Source organism: Dermacentor albipictus, chromosome 4 (genome assembly GCF_038994185.2).
Source record: "Dermacentor albipictus isolate Rhodes 1998 colony chromosome 4, USDA_Dalb.pri_finalv2, whole genome shotgun sequence".
NCBI lineage: Eukaryota > Metazoa > Arthropoda > Arachnida > Ixodida > Ixodidae > Dermacentor > Dermacentor albipictus.
Window position 1 is genome coordinate 28,628,251 of NC_091824.1, and position 19,331 is coordinate 28,647,581.

A 19,331-nucleotide genomic window follows, 5' to 3' on the forward strand; every position below is an offset into this window, starting at 1 on the left:
GTGTTTTGTGTCCACAGAAACCGCACCAGCTTATTGTGTACATACCCGTTAACACATAGTGTTTCCACTTTTTGTCACGCTAACACGGCGGTGCGTCGTCTCCATTGGGCGGCCTGGCAGAACAAGCCTCGGAGATCAAAACAACAGCCTCCAAGTGTCCTGTGTCTTTGCGCATGAAGCCATTCGCACATCAACATCATTTCAACGCCATGCCAGAGAGCGGTGAGCGTTGTGGCGTCATGCAAGCAAAGATGCGTGTCATTGCCGATGCTCGGATAAGAAAAGATGCCAGGAACTCAGCATAGAAGAAAAATTAGACATTGTTTGTGCTATCGAATGTGACATAAAGAAGTCGGCGCTGGCACGTGACAGGAATGTACTGTTGACTACGGTGTGTGTCATTTGGAATGCGAAGAAGTTGCTCGGCAGCGCTGCTGCGACCGTGAAGAGATGTCAGCTACGAGGTTTGACTTTTCGCTATCTTTGCCTTTGTTATTGCCGAAGTGCCGCCTAGTGACAGGGATGAGGACGACATGGAAAGCGACAGCCTGGGTGATTCAGGCCCAACAATGGCAGGAGCTGCGCATTACGTCAGCCTCATGAATGCAATCGTCGTGATGAGAACAGTACCCCGCAATGAGAAAGCTGCCTCGTGACTTCTGCAACGCTACCGCGCCCGTACACGGAGAATGTCCAATGCCAACGAAGAATCTGCCATGCGAGTGCTTGCCGAGGGGGCTGGTTGAAATGTTGGCTCACAGCTTCAATAAGTTCGAGGCTCCGCTGTCGTTGCTACTAGGCCGCCGTGGCATCAAACGAAAATAACACTTTTGTCGCGCTAAGTGAATAAATACTGCATGTTGTTTCCCCTTTCATCGCAGTCTCCCTGAGTTCCATTTTTGATAGCTAAGTGGGCAATCTCATGCCATTTCGGTTACATACTTTTTCCGAGCTCCGGCCAACTATGGCTTAACGAAGTTTCACTGTATAACGAACTACTGATACAAGACCACTTCTAGCGAAGCTGTCAAGTTCATTATAAACAGGTTCAACTGCATTGGCATTGTATATAAACAGACTTCGTTATATTGAGGTTCTACATACATAGGGTATTTGCACACAAAGTTATAGAAAGTTAGATAGTTCATTATATTGTGAATTTCGTTATACTCAACTTCGTGATATTGAGGTTTAGCTGTATAAAAGCTATTAAGTTATCTTAGTGTGTAATGCTGCACAACTTGTTCTGTTAAACATACATATGTTTGTCTTCAATATGTAGGGGTGTTAATTGCCAACTTCGGTCAGAAAAAGTTTCATAGGAGCCCCAAATATTGATGAAAATCTCACAAATGGTCTATTTCTTGCATGCAAAAATACTATTGATATATTCTATATTTATTTTACTTCACTGTTCTAGAGCTGTACATTACAGTAAAGATTCTATTGTGCCAATACATTGTAGAGATCTTCTGAAGAAGCATGACAAACACACCAAAATAGCCACTCAGTTTCGAATAAATGGTTCTTAAATTGACTCTTAATTTGTGTCTCTTTATTACCTACATTTCACCTGAAGGCATTAGTGTAGAGGAGTCGCAACAACATTTGGTCTTCACCAAGTGAGACAGTGCGTTGTATTGAAGTGGTACAGATCTGGAAATGCATTCTCCCTAACAGTGCATAATATGTAAAGCTTTACAAGGTTACAAATCTCTGAGAATATTCAAGTAAAATGTATTGCATAGCATATTGCATAACACACACAGCATAACAACATAATATTTGTTTGACATAGCAGTGCTGAACAGATGAAAATCAATTAAGGAGCACGCTGTTTTTTAAACATCAATGTCTCCTTTTTTTATTTTCTGCCTAGAAACTGCTCGTTGTCTGTGGTATTCTGGTGCGAGTGCGAGGTTGCATGTTTGATTTTGCCACCGTGTCCACATTCTGGTCAGAAGCTGGTGTCTGAAAATGCTTGTGTGCCAATGTTTGAGTGCACTTTAAGCTCTCTGTTTGGTCAAAATTTATCCCGAGACTCACACTGTGGCATCTCTCATTGTGCCAGTATTGCTTTGCGTCATTAAACCATGAAACAGTGCCTGCAACCTTCTGGTGACCGTTCACAGGCACTCCATCGCAAGGGGGCCCCCGCACCTCTGCCACCCGCAGACGAAGCGAACCTGTCTCTGAACGGGCGCATCAACCGCTTTTGGTGCCAGCACTTGGACCGGCACCTCTCGGTGGTGTCGGACCTGTTCGAGGGCCTGCTGGTGTCCAACCTGACATGCCTGGCGTGCCGCAAGTCATCGAGCAGCTTCGAAGTGTTCTCCTGCCTTTCGCTGCCCATTCCAGCTGTCAGCGGGTCCGTCTGCTACCTACAGGTAAGCGGGGCTACTCTAAGGCAAGCAGCTTCTCGTTAACGGAAAGTCAAATGGAGCCAAGCAAGCAAGCATGCATGTGCACGTGCATGTATGTGGGCACGCATTGGTGTGCGTATGCACATAAATGTGAAGTGAAAAGCGGGGCACAATCATGCAGCCTCTTACAGAGCTCAGATCTCTTAAATGGACACTAAAGAGAAACTATGAATCAATTTACACTGATGAAGTATACCATGCATTCTATCTTTGCTGATCAAAAATAACTAGACCCAAGCAGATGTGATCAAAAGGCATGACATCACAGCAGGCTAATGAAAAAAAGACAATGTTGTTAGCTGTACATAATTTTTGCCTTTTTCTGTTTTACCAAGCCTCTCCTCACCGTAAGAGTGGCTTTGCGTAGAAAGGTCATTTACTAATACTGCTGAAATTATTTTTCTCTTTATTGTCCCTTTAATGGAAACAAATGACCACAGTCGCACCAATAGTCACACCGGTACTTTCTGTTAGCACATAAAAACGCACATTGCAGGCACCCATGCAAGCATGTTTGGCAAAACTGGTAGTGAGACCTAGGCAAATGTGTGCGAACACATGTACATTTGGCAAACGCCCTTGCACATGAGTGTTTTTTACGTGCACAGCGACTGTGAGCAAATTGGTGAGCAGGAGCCTCTTGTTACGCAGGACTGCCTCAAGCTTTTCCTGGAAACTGAGAGCATGTCGGGAGAGGCGGCATGGGACTGCCCAACGTGCAAGCAGAAGCGCAGGGCCGAGAAACGCATGATCATAGCCAGGCTGCCCAAGATCCTCATTGTACAGTTTAATCGGTGAGTATGCTCATTTCCAGCTGGCATCGTCTCTGTGATGTCCGTTCTGCAGCTGATGGTATACGATGCACCACATTCTGTTATCTCTACTAATTAATTCAGCACTTTATTCATCATTTTTCTGCTAATTATAAGAACATTAAAGAGCAACATATAACTATTTGAGACTGGTGAACTATTGTAGCAGAACTTTACTGTCTTAATTTGGCAGCAAAATGTTCATTATTACCGAAGAAATTGAAAGTCAAATTTACGCTTCCAGAATATTGTGCCCAAATTTCGGCACCAGTACGTTAGTGTGACATCATGAAAGTCAAAGTATTTTCTTGTATATGCACCATTTTTGTACCAATACATTTGTTAGAACTTGCTTTGGGAAGTCTTTGGCTCTTGTGGAAATTATTGTGGTTCTTCTCTGCTAGACCCAAGTTGGTGCTGTCAGAAATTTGTGGCATCACAATGACCTACTGAGTTTTCTGGCCAGAAATAATACAAAAATACCGATATTTTTATTTGTCTAAATAATTCTATGCATTTTAAAACAACTAAAAATATACTTAAAAGCACTTTATTTGTAAGATACATGTAAAATTTTCTTTTTTGAAAGTATGGAGAGAGGATTGGCATCACTGCACAGCGGAGAGTCTCCGACTTTCTGTAGACCTCGTTGCAAACAATGCCTCTGGAAATTTAAAAACAATATGACAAATGGAGCTCATGCTTTTGGCGAGGGATGTCAGATCACTAAATTGTAGACTTGGTGTGGTACATTTCAAAGCACGGAATAGTGCAGAGTGCTACTCCGCATTCCTCTCACCAGGTACGTGTAGTGGTTGGCTTTATGGAGAATGCAATCTGTTAGTTCATTCGTTAGAAACAATTCAAAATATTGCGCACAGTTCCCGTCCTTTGTCACAGGTACCTTTATGCCAGGCGCGGTCATGAAAACAAACCTTGTTCACTGCCGACACGTTGAGCCACTGTCGTCGTCTGAATCCGACGGCTCAGAAAAGATATGCTGCTCAGTATCGTCGCTGCCTGTCTCAGAGGAAAATGGAACCTCTTCTTCACTGTCTGAGTCTGAGAAATCTTCCACAAACAAACATTTTTATTTTCCTTTTTTTCTGGAGTGGAGTCATTTCCAGCAAGCACAGAGGAGTACGGCATTTTTAAGTCCCAGTTGCCAGCATCAAAACATTACTCAGCTAAAATGAAAGCTTTGACTGTGTTTTTAAATTTCTTTTACTGTGCCATCTGTTGAAGCCAAAAAGAACTAAACAGAATTCATCACGGTAGCTTGACTGCGGCACTGCACAAGCCTTGTTCTAGCGTGGACGAGCCCAGCGTGCCTTCGGTGGGAGCAGTACAAACCATGCAGATGAGCTCTGCTCGTCTACGGTAGAGAAAGGGTTAATGAGGTGTCACGCTGCCAGTATTTTGTTTTCACTTCTTTACTTCCTTCTTTAAACCATGCCAAGTTGAGCAGCATGTGCTCCAAAGCGGAATATTAGCTTAATACATAAGCGGGTATGTACTACTAAGGGTGTAGGAGTACTCAAATATATAAATATGAATGAAATATTTACTATTCAGTTTTATTGCAATAGCAGTTATGTGGACACAGGGGGCAAATTTTTTGCCTTCGGCATCGACATCAATGTGATGTTCCATAATAAGGTCCAAGTGCAATAAGATCATGGCTGCGCACTGTATGCTGCAGGTACGAGAGAAAGCGTGCGAGGGTGAGTCGAGAAGTATGGTGACTTGATGCGGTTGCATCTTCTTGCACACACAGGGAGGGGAGATTGGGCGCAGATGGGGGAAGTGAGGGGGAGGTGAGCATGCGTTTACACGTTAGCATGTTAACGTGTTACTGTGTCAGGAGGCACGTTAGTGTGCGTCTTCTCTAGACCAACTGTGGCTGCAACTGGCTGAGTGCGGCCGCACGTGCCCTATCTTGGAGGTAATCTGCAGTGGGTACAAAGGCTAGGCGTATGAAGGGCCGATGGCTTCGTGTGCTCTGTGCTCTCGCACACCTTGTTTGCGTTAAGCGAGAGGCAGTACGAAGGGTAATTTGCTCGCCGCTGCTGCCCCTTTTCCTCACGTCAGCCTCCGTGTGCGCGGTCATCGAGGGAGATCTGTTCATGTTTGCCCATGCATATGTGACACCACGCTTGTTGACTTGACTAGTAAGCGAATGTTTACTGCAATTTATATGTCCAGTAAAACTACAAATCTTGCTTTGCGTAATTGTCTAATACTTTGCTATCACTATCAATAGTTTGCTTTTCAGGCAAAACTGCGACTTTTTTAAAATATTCGGTATATTCGGCGAATGACCCAGTCGTGCGCAGTGTCTTGACATGCTCAGCAGTACCACAGTGCACATGGTACGAGGTTCGTCCAGGTTGACAGGACCGATCGAAATGACTAACGCGATGCGGACAGAGGGAACAACGAAAGCAATGCATATGGAAAGCACAAAAGCATGTGCGAAGGTCTGGCCGCCTAGCCACCAAAAGGCATGCAGATCATTTTGGATATGCGTGTTCATGCACACAGATTCGTGCAGTTCGAAGCTTTCTGCCCACAAGCAAGCTTAAGCGCATAGACATTAAATGAGTCTGAATCCCCCTTTGTTTTGTACGAATCAATTTTCGTAATGCTTTGAAACATAATAGGCCAACGGAAATATAGAGATTTGTTTCAGCTAACCAAAATTTTAAATTGGGAAATTTTGACTATATTGAGGGTCTAGTGTAGACTCCTTGGCACACACTTCACTGTGATTAACAAAGAACATCCATAGCAGTGTCAGTTTTTGTCATGGACCCCCCTTTTCTTCTCTTCAAAAAGCCAGCCTGCTCCTTTTATCGCGTTGGCAATCTTGGCACTTGATATGAAGGCCTAAGTGAGTCTCAATAGCTTAACTGGAGCCAAAGGACTGAAGGAAGACAAAAGACATTTTTATGGCATTTACCATAACCACATCGGGATTCACGCTCTGCAATATCCTCCTGTCCTCTTGCTCCTAGCTACTGATCATCAAGATCAGACCACAGCTTTAGATACAAAGATATAGTTAAATCAAGGACATTTTTTACACATTCATTCTTTCTTAAAACCATTCAGAAATGAAATGCTTTGTCACAAGGGGTGGCGTGCTGCAGAAACACTGATTACTCATTGTACCAGGAAAAGCCTGTTTGGTGGCACTAATAGCGTCATCATGATGCGTGATTTGATGTATTACGGTGTGGCTGAATTAAAACCAAAATTGCTGTTGCACTTTGCGCAACGTACACAACATCAACCTGTGGCACTGTGATCATTGGTTAGATGTGTAATCTGGAATATATGTTCACATAGTATTGCGAGTACTGCAGATAAAAGGTATGTTGCGTTTTACAGCATTTTAATTTGCCTCCTAATTATCACGACAGCCACACGAAAGGTGTTGTAACTGTGAAAACGATGCCATCCATACTCCGCTCATGGCGTGCCAACTTCCATTTCATGGACGTTGTCGTAACTACATAAATGATGCCATGAACATCCTGAGCAGCCTTTACAACCATGGCGCGCCAACCGCAACATCAGTGGCCTGTTGCTGTTGAGAACAACAGTTCTTCTTCATGGGAGAGTGAAATGTGGCATCCAGAACTGCAAAATTTTGAATCGAGGGTAACTCTCATTTTGCTTGTATTTTAAGATTTCTGCAACTGATAACCAGGGTTTTGCATTAACTACCACACTTGTTTTTGCTCTTAGTACGGCTTTTATGTGCTGAGAATAGAGCAAAAACTTGTGGCCCTAAAAGAAGTGTTGCAGGGCCACTTTAAAGTCGTTTTAGCTACTAAGCAGTTAAGCTCAGTTGAATACCCCTTTCGGAACAACTGCGGCAAATGACGTGGTGCTTGGCTTCGGGGTTCACACACTGCCGTGTTCATCGTTGCCACCAGGTTCCGGTGTGAGACTGCATGGCAGAGCAAGAAGCTGCAGACGTACGTGCACTTCCCGGTCAACAGCTTTGACATGAACTCCTACGTGGACCACACCCGGGTGGACACCCAGCGCAGGCCACCCTACCACCTCTACGCATTCCTGGTAAGCACCTCCCCCCCCCCCGCGGCATGCCTCATGCCTCATACATGGCCATGCATGTGCAGGGCAATCCACACCTAACTAGTACTATACAAACCATCATAACTTGATTGCATCATCACCTTCATGGGAAAAGAAGTGCTTGATGCGGCGCATACCTAAAACAGTAAAAAAAATATTGCAAAGGCTTTGGTGACTAAACTAAGGTGCAATCGGTCCAGAAATACTAATTTTATGTTCTCAGTGAACCATACTGTACATCAGCTGAAGTTGCTACTGTCAGAAGAAATTAAAAGAAAGCAGGAAGTAAATTCATTTTTAAATCTACAAGATGAGACACCAGGCTCTCTCGCGGGCGCTAAATTGCCCACTTTTCAATATATTTTTTCACCTTAGTGCATGTCTAACCTGCTTTCTTCACAACTTTTTCCTAGCACATGAGTTTTCCCCAGATTATCGACTTCACCAAGGTTTAAAAAGCTTGTTCTCTAAATGAAGCCTAGTTGATAGTGAGCATTTGCGAGGTCCTTTTTTCTATTGTTCAGAATTTTTGTTTATTCTGTTTACAAGATGGCTTCTTGGTCAATTTGGTCACTTTCTTTCTCTGTTTGGGCACGCCCATCATGACTTGGGAATAATGCGGAAAGCACGGTGCTAATGTAGATGGGGAATGCTCTCTCTAGTTTGCAAGTCAAACCTCAACATAGTAATAGGAATACGGGTAATAATAATTTTTATTAGTGGAAACATGGCACTCTAGAAGCTTGCAAGGCTAAACAAAGTGTAAGGCCCATACTCTAGAGTGTCTGCAAGCCAGCCATCAGGGTTATAACAAGGGTATAAGACATTATCAAATGTAATCGAGTAAATCTGAAATGTTTCTCGTAAATCGTCATCATCAGCGGCCTATTTTGTGTTCATTGCAAAACGAAAGCCTCTCCCTGCGATCAAGTCCAACTACTCCAGTGCTGCGCCAACCGATTCCAACTTCCACCTGCGAGTTTCCTGATTTCATCGCGCTACCTAATTTCCTACCGTCCTCGACTGCACTTCCGTTCTCTTGGCATCCATTCTGTAACTCTAATGGTCCACCGGTTATCCATCCTACGCATTACATGGCCTTCCCAGCTCCATTTTTTCTCTTAACCCTTTCAGGATTGATGTTTTTCTCCATATGCCACCGCCCAGGGTCAATTCTTTTTATTGCAGTTTCAAATTCTCTTTAGGGACCTATTTCGAAAAAAATTTACCGTAATTTTTCTAGGGTGACTACAAAGTGAGAAAAAAATATTTTGCTTTGGTATGTATGTACTCTTTATTCATGAATAACAACAATAAAAAAGGAAATAAGCTTATAAGAATGAAAAAATTTGACGCATTGTTATACACATTCATGGCTTAGAAGATGTGCACACGAGAATGTTCCTCAAGGCTCAAATTTTCTTGCTCTTACTCTAATATTTACATCCATAGCGTAATTGAATTGCGTAGGTGAGTGCACTCAAGAAAACTGTGTGGTTGTGTGCCTGTCAAAAAAAGCAAGACATGTGACAGACTTCTGCTAATCTTCATCTTATCGCCAACCAGACGCAATTAGATTTCGTGAGTCCCCCCCCCCAAAAAGGAAACGCATGCACAGCGGCACCCTTCCTACGCTCACCCCTGTGAGCACTAAACTAGCGAGAAACAGGTGGTCACCCTTTCAGCGATTAGTAACGAGATAGCCATCAGTGTTGTAAGTGCAAGAAGCCAAAACCGTCCGCGGAACAAATCCCAAGCTGCCGCCTGCCCGCCCACACGCCAATGCGGGAGCAGTAGTATATATAGACGCGCCAGAGCAAATTAACTCTAAAACAAACCATGCAACGAAAACCGAGATAGGGAGGTGCGAGAAAAAAATTCCCTGTGTTCTTACATAGCGGCAGCACATGCCAGGAAAGAAAAAATATAGAAATTCGTGCTCTTTTTAAACGTACAGACGGCGCTGCAAATATACGGTATCGACCATGTTGAACTTGTTTGCGGCGCGTATATTTATGTCATTGACCCTGAAAGGGTTAATGTCAATTAGAATATTGGCTATCCCTGTTTCCTCTCTGATCCACACCACTATCTTCCCATCTCTTAACGTTATGCCTAACATCATTCGTTCCGTCGCTCTTTGTGCGGTCCTTAACTTGTTCTCAAGCTTTGTCAATCTCCAAGTTTCTACCCTGTATGTTAGCACCGGTGGGATGCGTTGATAGTACACCTTTCTTTTCAATGATGGTGGTAAGCTTCCAGTCAGGATCTAGCAATGCCTGTCGTATGCACTCCAACGCATTTTTATTCTTGTGTAAATTTCCTTCACCTCTAACCCTACAGCTAGAATATAACTGGCCCAACTTTCCAAGTTAATCAACAAGCGTAAGACAGCTGACATAAGGAAGTATAATATGGATAGAATTGAACATGCTCTCAGGAACGGAGGAAGCCTAAAAGCAGTGAAAAAGAAACTTGGAATAGGCAAGAATCAGATGTATGCATTAAGAGACAAAGCCGGCAATATCATTACTAATATGGATGAGATCGTTCAAGTGACTGAGGAGCTCTATAGAGATTTATACAGTACCAGTAGCATCCACGACAATAATGGAAGAGACAATAGTGTAGAGGAATTTGAAATCCCACAAGTAACTCCGGAAGAAGTAAAGAAACCCTTGAGACCTATGCAAAGGGGAAAGGCAGCTGGGGAGGATCAAGTAACAGCAGAGTTGTGGAAGGATGGTAGGCAGATTGTTCTAGAAAAACTGGCTACCCTGTATACGCAATGCCTAATGTCTTCGAGCGTACCGGAATCTTGGAAGAACGCTAACATAATACTAATACATAAAAAAGGGGACGCCAAAGACTTAAAAATGAAAAAACAATGCTGCATAAACAGCATTGTTAGGCCTAACCACTGCTGTGTACCCCGTCTTTCTGTCACCTTGTGTGTTCTGCTTGCGCTACAGTGCGCATGATGTGCAGTCAATCCTTCTGAGTTACTTTGCCAGCTGTTGGTGACCAAGGTGAAGATTTGGTGCCGAGTTGGCAGAGATGTATTCACAGTGGCTGTACGGCCCTCTGAAAATGAGTGTGTGGGGTTTAACTTGAACGCACCAACTTTCTTCATGGCTTCCATTCTTTTTTTGCATTATGCATGCATCTGAAAAGTCCAGTGAGACACTGTATGGGACCTGAAACTTTGTTTGCCGTTCTACTGCGGTTCGATAGCGGTGCCATGGGGACGTTCAAATAGCTGAGTAGGTCAGAAATGTCGGTGACTGACTGCAAACGAATTCATTGACATTGACTTTCTTTTTCTATGAGCCATGTCAATGACAATGTGCCTTGCTCATTCAAAGTGGAACTTTCAGTGGTACATGTTCAAAACTATTTGTTTGTCCTGAATACTTCAGAAACTTCAAATATTGAAATTAGAACAGAAGTGAATACCAAGTATGTAGTATACTATTTAACCAAATATTTCAAAATTTTGAATATTCATGCACGCTTAGACATATCGCTATGTGACGGTGCTGTGGTCACTGTTACTGACTCTATTATTTAGGTATAGAGTACAGAGGATTGTGGAGCCACATATGTCTATGTGCTGTTAGTTCAGCAAGGTGCCTTCGGCCAACAGACCAACATATGACTTTAATCCTAGTTTTGTAATGTGTGCTCTGTTTTGGGAACTTGTGGCAGCTATTATGTATAATGGGAAGGAAACAGTGCTGGGTTCATTAAATTCACATGCAATAAATTGTTTACATTTGTTTATAACAGCACAGTTTAGCATGCACAAACATCACAGCACTCAGGCTTATTATCATAGTACTACTACAGAGCCCATTTATAGAAAATTGAGGTATCTTCTTATGCTGCCTGCATTGCATACACATGTGCTAAACCTTAACATTGTCACAGGGTTGTGTAAATGTTGAAGGCTGTGGACTGGTGCATGGCCTTTTCGTGTTTCGTGCTCGCTACATAAATACAACTGTACAGAACAAGAGGCACAAACGTGCCCCTTGCATAGTTCATTGTGACAGCAGCATACCAATAACAATCCTTGTGAGTGCAAAGCTTTGTTTCCTTCTTAATTTTATTTTTCCCCTATATGGCTTTCATCAATCATTTGCTAAATGTTGCTGTTTTGTTCTTTCTCTGTTTCGAAGAACCACTATGGGACACTGGCTACTGGGCACTGTAAGTTGGCGATCCAATTCAGTTCCTTTCAATACGCTCATTATATAATGTTTTCATTCAACTTCTGCTAATATATAGCCCACATTAAGCTTTCTTTTTTCCTGACACATAGCTCACCTTTTTTCCCTCCACTTACAAATATTATTGTGCAGTTGTATGGTATTAAGCAGTTTATGTTCAGCAATTGTGTTGTTTGGGCCGCCAAGTCTGTACAAAAATGCCAAGGTAATAATTTAGCTTTAACTCTCGTTTGTCCCCTGAACTGTTTCCATGCTTAATTATTCTATTTTCAATCGAGCCATTCCCAAGCAATGTCTGGTAACTCTAGTGCTTCTACATTATCAAGTTTTGACACTTGGATGTTTTCAATTATACAGGCTGATTTAGTCACCAGGAATGAGCATTTCTAGGTGAATTTAGGTGTGCAGTAAGAGCTAACTATCAGATTAAAAGGAAACTCACATGTACAGCACACAAGTCTTGAACATAGGCGCGACATTGTCAACAAATGCGTCAGTGCAGTTTGGCCACTGCTCATGTTTTCTGCAAACATTTGCTCACAACTGTGCGTGCAAGTTGGCTACTGGTAGTTGTGTGCAACTTCAGAACAAAAGGGCAGGCCCCGCCCAGGTAACCAAAGTGCAAGAGCCGATTGCCTTGTATTTTGATGACTGGTTTGGTAGAGCTCTCATGCTGGAATGCTACAGCACATGCCGGATCGCGAGACAAAAATAACCCTGTGCCTTCTACAATGCTGCATGACATCTGCTTTTTAGCTTCATTTCAAGAGACAAAAGTAGAAAGAGCAGCCCTGCATGGCTTTTACGCTGGTTTACATGTACACGACACTTACTACTCACTTTCTGAGCTTAAAGGGACACTAAAGGTTACTATTAAGTCAACGTGGACTGTTGAAATACCATCACAGAAACCTTGAAACGCTTGTTTCGTGCCAAGGAGAGACTTATTTTAAGAGAAAATGCGTTCTGAAGCGTCCGCGTACCTCTAGCGCAGTTCAAATCGCCCGCCCTCCGATCGAGGAGTACTGACATCATGGTCTCATAGTGACGTTGCGCCATCGGTGAGTAGGACGGCGTCCGCAGACGGCGCTACGGCTTTTCTGCGCAAAACGCAAACACGCGGCCAGAAACAGAGCCAAGACAGAGCCGACAGCAGAGCGAAAGCGGGAGTATGGTGGCTAGCGGAAGGAGAAACGAATTACGTCCCACGGCACACGGAGAGTCCGTTTTCGTTAAACTATAGGCTGCGGCGAGCTCGCAGCGTGGTCGGCGTGGTCTGTGAGCCTTTTCGCACTCCCAACAGGGCGTAAAAAAGTGCGAATCGACGCAAAACTCGGCCTAGAAACGTGCTTCGCCACAGACAAGCTGGCATGACTCAGATGTCGTTTCCCGCACCGCCACCAGGCGCTGCTACTATACCTCAAACTCCAGCGCAAGACGCCCATAAGCTGGTACTTCATTCTATGACGCAAACTTCGACACTCGTCGCAATGGACCCTGACACCGACAGATTGGCTCGCGATGGTGGGCTCAACTTCAGTGATTTGAGCACCGACGAGCGCGACCTGCTGCTGAGGGCTCGCATTGCCGGCGTCGTTGCGTACTACGACGGCGGCCTCGACAGCGGCTCTCCGTAGCGGGAAAGCAACGAGGGCTTCCCACGACATCACATGGACGTGGCATTCTCGCTGCTTGTTCCAAATGAAAGTTTCGTGAGCCAGCAGAACCCTCACAGCACGACGCGATAACGAAAGTACTGAAACTCCAAAGTGTGCGCGGCGCAAAGTCGAGCGCGCAGAGTCGAGCGCGCAGAGTCGAGCGAAAACGAAACCTTTCGAACACCCATATTACTGAAGGGCAACGTCAAAATGTTATTTTTTCTTAGAATCGAATAGACGTAGACAAGTAGCATTTTTTCTGTCTTATAATCGAATGAAATGATATTTTTAATATGAGTAGTTGAGTATTAGTAACACTAATTATGAGGAGTCCTTTCGTCATCGGGCTAGTACCGGAATGTCGCTGGGGGGTCTCAAATCGTGTCATGCATTTACCTCAATTTCTCGGTTACTAAAGCTCTGTTCGCGATTAAATTGACGCCTTAGACGTTCTAGAACATTGCTCTACCACTTTAACTTGAGTTTCTGGTAACCTTTAGTGTCCCTTTAAAATGAATTAGTTGCTATTTAAAAAGTACTTATAAAGAAACAATACACTTTATTGAAACCATTACAGACCTGGGGCGAGAAGAAGATCGAGGCAGGAAAAAAAAATGCTTCATTCATTGTTTTAAATAAATACTCTTGGTTTTAAGTTGCATAAGATTTATATTATTATGGTTTTATGTTTTCACCAACTTATTTTCAAGAATGCGCTAGTTTTTTTTGTTTTTTGTTTGTTTGGTTTCCTTCCTTTTCTTCTTCTCTTTTTTTTTCAAGCCTGTAGTCTCGCCAGTTCACATAGCGCTGCGCCAGCGATGCTCGCTGCAATCTTTTGTTGCGGGATCACGGCTCAGAATAAACACATGCGGCACAAATGGTGCATTGTAAGTTCACAATAATATTTCCGGCAAGGTAGACCACCACAAACAGTTTGGGAATTCACTCTGACGAGCTGTAGATGCACACAACTGACACGAATCGGCCCAATTCGAAGCTCGGGCGGCTCATCGGCAGAGTCACCAGCCGTCCGGCTCGTGACGTCAGTCTAGAGTGCGCGCTCATTGGTCGAGGCTCGTGTGCATCTGCTTTGGAGGAGTAAACGCCCCTTTTTTCTAAAGTTGTACCTGACTATAGGTGGCTTAATTCTTTCCCTGCCATGTGGAAAATAGGTGTTGTTCACAAGTGCCGCCAAATTTCTTTTTTCTGAAGGAGCTACTGTACTCAATATTTTATGTAATACATAACAAGCAGAATGAATGCACTTTTCACGCATAAATGTTTTGGTAATGAGATATATGTCATTAAAAAGATATAAATTGCCAGAATCAAGACTGTGGGATAAAATTGAACAAAGTTCGTGAAGACATACTTGTATCTACTAAGAAAAAGATGTAATAGAAATTATAAGATATGCAATATGTATTGTCATCTAATAGGCACTGTCTACAAAAAAAAAGAAAAATTGCATTGAACAGGTATACTGCTACAAAATCTTAAGTGCAAGCACTACACTTTGGCGTACTGGGCTGCGGCCGCCAATGTTCCGGACTGGCTGGCATCATTGTCGCTCTTACAGTCAAAGTCTGATGAAAAGGCAGCATCCTCAGACTCGCTGCTGCTTGATTCATCGATGAAATCAGCCGCAGACGCATGGAAATCATGAGATCTGTGATCTTTCGAAGCGCGTGCACCGCTTTTTGAGAGGGCCATTATTGTTTTCTGTTTTGATGATCACAAAACCTCGAAGCACGTTAAAAAATTACCGCCTGGTGAGGAAAATGCAAACTGCTTAGAAAAAAAAAAAAAACAGTTTCTTCCTTCACATCTGATAGCGCAGTGCGTCCATGAGCGGTGCGCAAGGCTGCAAATGTGGCGTCTAAAACTATTCTTAATTTCTTCTTTCTTTCCTGCCATTTCATGACTATGTTCTCCCATACTGACTGTATTTCCCCCCCCCCTTTTTTTTTCCTTTTTTCATTTTGTACATTTCATTCCATTTTTTCTTTTTACGGACTAACGATGCCCAATAGGCGTGGTAGGGAAAGAGTTGAGGTTCCTTTGTATAAAATCAACATTCTTGAAATAATTGCACAGCAGGGAGTTTTTGGCAAACGCAAGACATTCTTCTGTGTGTTACGCATGATGATCCAGTACTCGAGAACAAAGTCTTCTGAAGGTTGCGCATTCTTTGCGTGATTTTGCCTGGTTTATCACTTACCCTCTATACATTACTACGGGAGTATGTGGCTTTAAAAATCTTTATTCATTATGTAACTTAGTCTGTGAGGTTAAAGTGTCATCTGGTGTGCCATTTGTTAAAAAATGTGTGGCTTCAGAACGCTGTTTAACTAAATCTTTTTCCCCCACAGATATTGCCTATTGCCGTGCTGGTCTTGGAGGCCAGTGGTACATGTACGACGATGCATCTGTGACGGAAGTTACTTTATCTGAATCTGATGTGAGTGCAGATAATTAAAAACAATCTTTATGCGTGTTGCTACATCATGTGAAGGCCATGTTGTCCTCACTTTTAAAGCCATCGGTAAAGTTCGAGATGGAAGTTTCTAGACCATGGGCCTCATTAAGTAAACTAGTTTCATTGCAGCCCAGGTGAATGGCTAGAAGTTGACTTATGCACCTCAGTGCTCTCTCATACAGCTTCAGCTCCTCCGTTGCCACAGGTTGCATGTGTGGGTCGTGAAGAAGTGTAACATTCTTGCCGTTACTGTACCGTGCAAACTTTTCTCTGTTTGCGTACTTCCGCACAACTGAGCCTAAGGGAGCAAGCAAAATGTGTTGTGCTAGTTCAGTGCATAGCCAACATCATGACTAGCACTGTCTGCCAGTCGTTGTCATAGGCATTAGCTACAGTGGGGTCTTGAAAAAATAACATTAACCCCTGCCTGCTCCATAAATACACGATGAAAAGTTTTAAGTCCTATGGAATTTTTTGAAATAGCCTGTTGCAGATAACGTACTTATAATTCTTGAGTTGGATTATCTGGAGAGGCGGACATTACTTACATGAGAAATCGAAACACATATTCAACTAGTTAATAAAGATCGAGTAATTATTTTTTGAGTTAATTACCTTACAGCACATATTGCGATTTACAAATTGTAGTCGGTGAGTTTGAAGAGCATATCCACTTGCAGTAATGAATTTCCAGAATGATGCCAGTTTGGAGATATATGCGCCATCGAACTTGCCCTAAAAATGCAGTCTTGTTCCACTTACCTTTTTTAACAAAATGCTCTTTTATGCATTGAGCCTTAAAGGTAACTGGAGTTCCCATGTATTTTGTTCTGCACCGTGGGAAATGGTCTCAAAACTCGTGTCATCCTGGAAATTAATTGCAAGTGGATACATCTTGTGAGCTCACTGGCTACAATTCATAAATGTCAGTATGTGCTGTTAAGTAACTTAATTGAGAAGTTAATTATTAATGTTTTGTTAATTATTTGAATATGTGTTTAGATTTCTCGTGCTAGTAATGGCCGCCTCTTCGAATAATCAAGCTCGAGGTCGAGAATGATACAATCTGCCACAGGCCATCTTTAAAAATTCTGTAAAACTTAGAAATGGTCACTCTGTATAACAGGCTTATTGTCGTAGGCAGGTGGACACAGTCAACATGAAGGATATAAACTTTTATTATTCTCTCATATTATCTATCTCACTTGGTGCCAATTTGGTGCTCTGCCACCAGAAGAAACATTATGTCCGCAATAGCAGCAATGCTATGTCATATGCAGCATACTATTGCTTATAGCTACGGGAGTTTCCTGCAAGAGCGAGCCACAGGCGCACATTATGAAAAAATTAATTTATGTTGGTTATGTGGCTGTTAAAGACAAAGCAGTCACTGCTTTCTGTGGAGTTAAAACTGTGGAGGTAAAGCTGAAAACGAAAACAAAATGGGTTATTGTCTGTTGCATGATGTGTAATAATGCTCCACGCCCTTGGTGACGACAGGTGCAGTCCGTCAACAGCAACCACATTAAGTGCACTTCCTGCATATTTTCACTGCTGAATTCCATAAATGTGCACGCTCAGCTGTGCTCATGCACTCCTGTGGCAAAATTTGGGTTTCCTTACCCCTGCATGTCACCTTGAAAATCTACTCGGATCACAAGAGTGCCTGCGGATCAACTGGTTCTTTAGCTGTAATGCTAGAGCAATCTCAGTTATCGTTTTTTTCATGCTATACGACTCACTAGCACCACGCCTCAGCAGTGCCTCAACCATTTGGCCACAACATTTATGACACCCTTGACGGACTTTGTACCAGTTGCAACTGGCGTCGGTGAAATTTTACTGTGCGGCAGTTTACTACATCCACCCATTTCATTCCATTGTGAGACAGCATGCACTGTTGTTCTGTGACCCGTGCATCATTTAACCTTATGAAGGCTTTTGCCATACATGTACAACGGTAGTCTTATGTTTGATACCTTATGTATATTCAACACCACTGCTCATTGAGAGCTGTTGCCATCTCTGTGGAGTCACCCAAAGACATTTGAAATTGTGTTGGCACTCACTGGAGCACCCAACTCGACTCATTTACTTCCGAGCACTCGCACGCGTAGTCACGTGCACGTCGTCTGCTACTTCCAAGGCGTGCGTGGAGGAGATGCTGTCATTTTCTCACGGCCACTGCTATCGTGGTTTTGATAGCTTAGATATAGCCCTGCATGGCTGAAGTTCAGAGGTACTAATAAGTTTTCTTTTGCCTTCGGTTGTGGTTCCCCTTTTGGTTGGGATTCGCATAATGCCGTATGCCGGAGCACACACAGTTGTGATTTCGGTATGGCTGTGTGACTTGCCTCTTCTTGTAGTGGCTGCTCTAGCGTTTCTTCTTACTCATTTCTGGTGCGTTTTTTCTTCTTCTGATGAAACATGTTTTTGGGACAACAAAATTGATAGCCATAAATATTGCTATATATTTTTCTCAAATCTCTTACTGTATAGCGTATTTGGGTGGTTACTGTACATGCAAGTAAAGCACTCGTGAGCTAAAATATTGCTTGCCATATATTTCTGCTGTATTCATTAATGTTCAGCCATTTTCTACTATTGTAAACTCCAATAGTCCTAGTACTAAAAAAGAACTGCCTACAGGAGCATGGTTCTTGTAAAAAAATAATTAACCCTCAATCGGTTACCTCGCATAGAACATGAATGCCACGCGCAAAATTTTACCACGACAGGACTTACAAACTCGAAATGGGGTTCGTGCCGTTCATTCCTTTATGCCATGACATGTGTCGTTGTCATTACCTTACCGTCATCATGGTGCCATCATTATCATTGCTGTCATATTGCCCTTACACCCAGTTGAAGGAGTCCCCAAGCACCTCCAATTCTAGAGCTGTTTGGAGAATAACTTCTGTCTCATAGAGTTCAGCGCTGAAGGAATAGCTTGAGTTTGCTGTTTTTTATCAGCTGAGCAAATTCTTCACAATGATGTAGCTTGTATTACAATGTATGACAGTTGTGCATAATCACAGTAACATGGTACAAATAGCCAGTGTCACCGACCACTGACTCATGATGCTGAAGTGTCTTCAACAGCATTATGTCTCTGATTAAAGTAGCTTTCTTCATTGCTTATCGCATGCTCATTTCTCTCTCTTTCCTTTTTTTCCCATTTTTCAGAAAAGAAACGCATACATACTTTTCTACACGTCTGTGGATATGCGACATCAGTTCACCTCCCACTCCTAAGGCTTGGCCCTGGCGAGATTAGCATATTGATTAGAATATACGAGAAGCGATATTTGTTGGCAGTACAACAATAAATTTATTTTACGTATAGTATTCTATTTAGGGTATAACGCCACAGAAACAGGTATGCGGAAGTCTTATAAGGCCATTACGACATAATTAGATGTATATAATGCAGAATTTTTTTTCAGTGTCGCTCCTTGATGCTTCTGTGAGATGTGGCATGCCTTGCTGTACAGAATTAGTTTGTAAAACTGCGAAAGGCGCAGGGTGATCTTGTGTAGATATATAAATAATGTATAATGTTGCTACCGACACAAGCAAACAAACCATATGTGTAGTAAATAAAGACATTTTTAACTTTT

At 42.8% G+C, this 19,331-nt stretch overlaps 1 protein-coding gene across 2 annotated transcripts in view; it reads left to right on the top strand.

The window, feature by feature from the left end:
- The window catches only part of LOC135900172 (ubiquitin carboxyl-terminal hydrolase 8-like), a 109,939-nt gene extending 90,608 nt beyond the window's left edge, over positions 1-19,331 (top strand). For both annotated transcript variants that reach the window (XM_065429617.2, XM_065429616.2), the window contains 6 exons: positions 2,133-2,387; positions 3,075-3,217; positions 7,180-7,324; positions 11,524-11,554; positions 15,605-15,693; positions 18,898-19,331. In XM_065429617.2, the coding sequence (XP_065285689.1) occupies positions 2,133-2,387; positions 3,075-3,217; positions 7,180-7,324; positions 11,524-11,554; positions 15,605-15,693; positions 18,898-18,966 (732 nt within the window). In that variant the 3' untranslated portion in view covers positions 18,967-19,331. The remainder of the gene's footprint in view (positions 1-2,132; positions 2,388-3,074; positions 3,218-7,179; positions 7,325-11,523; positions 11,555-15,604; positions 15,694-18,897) is intronic.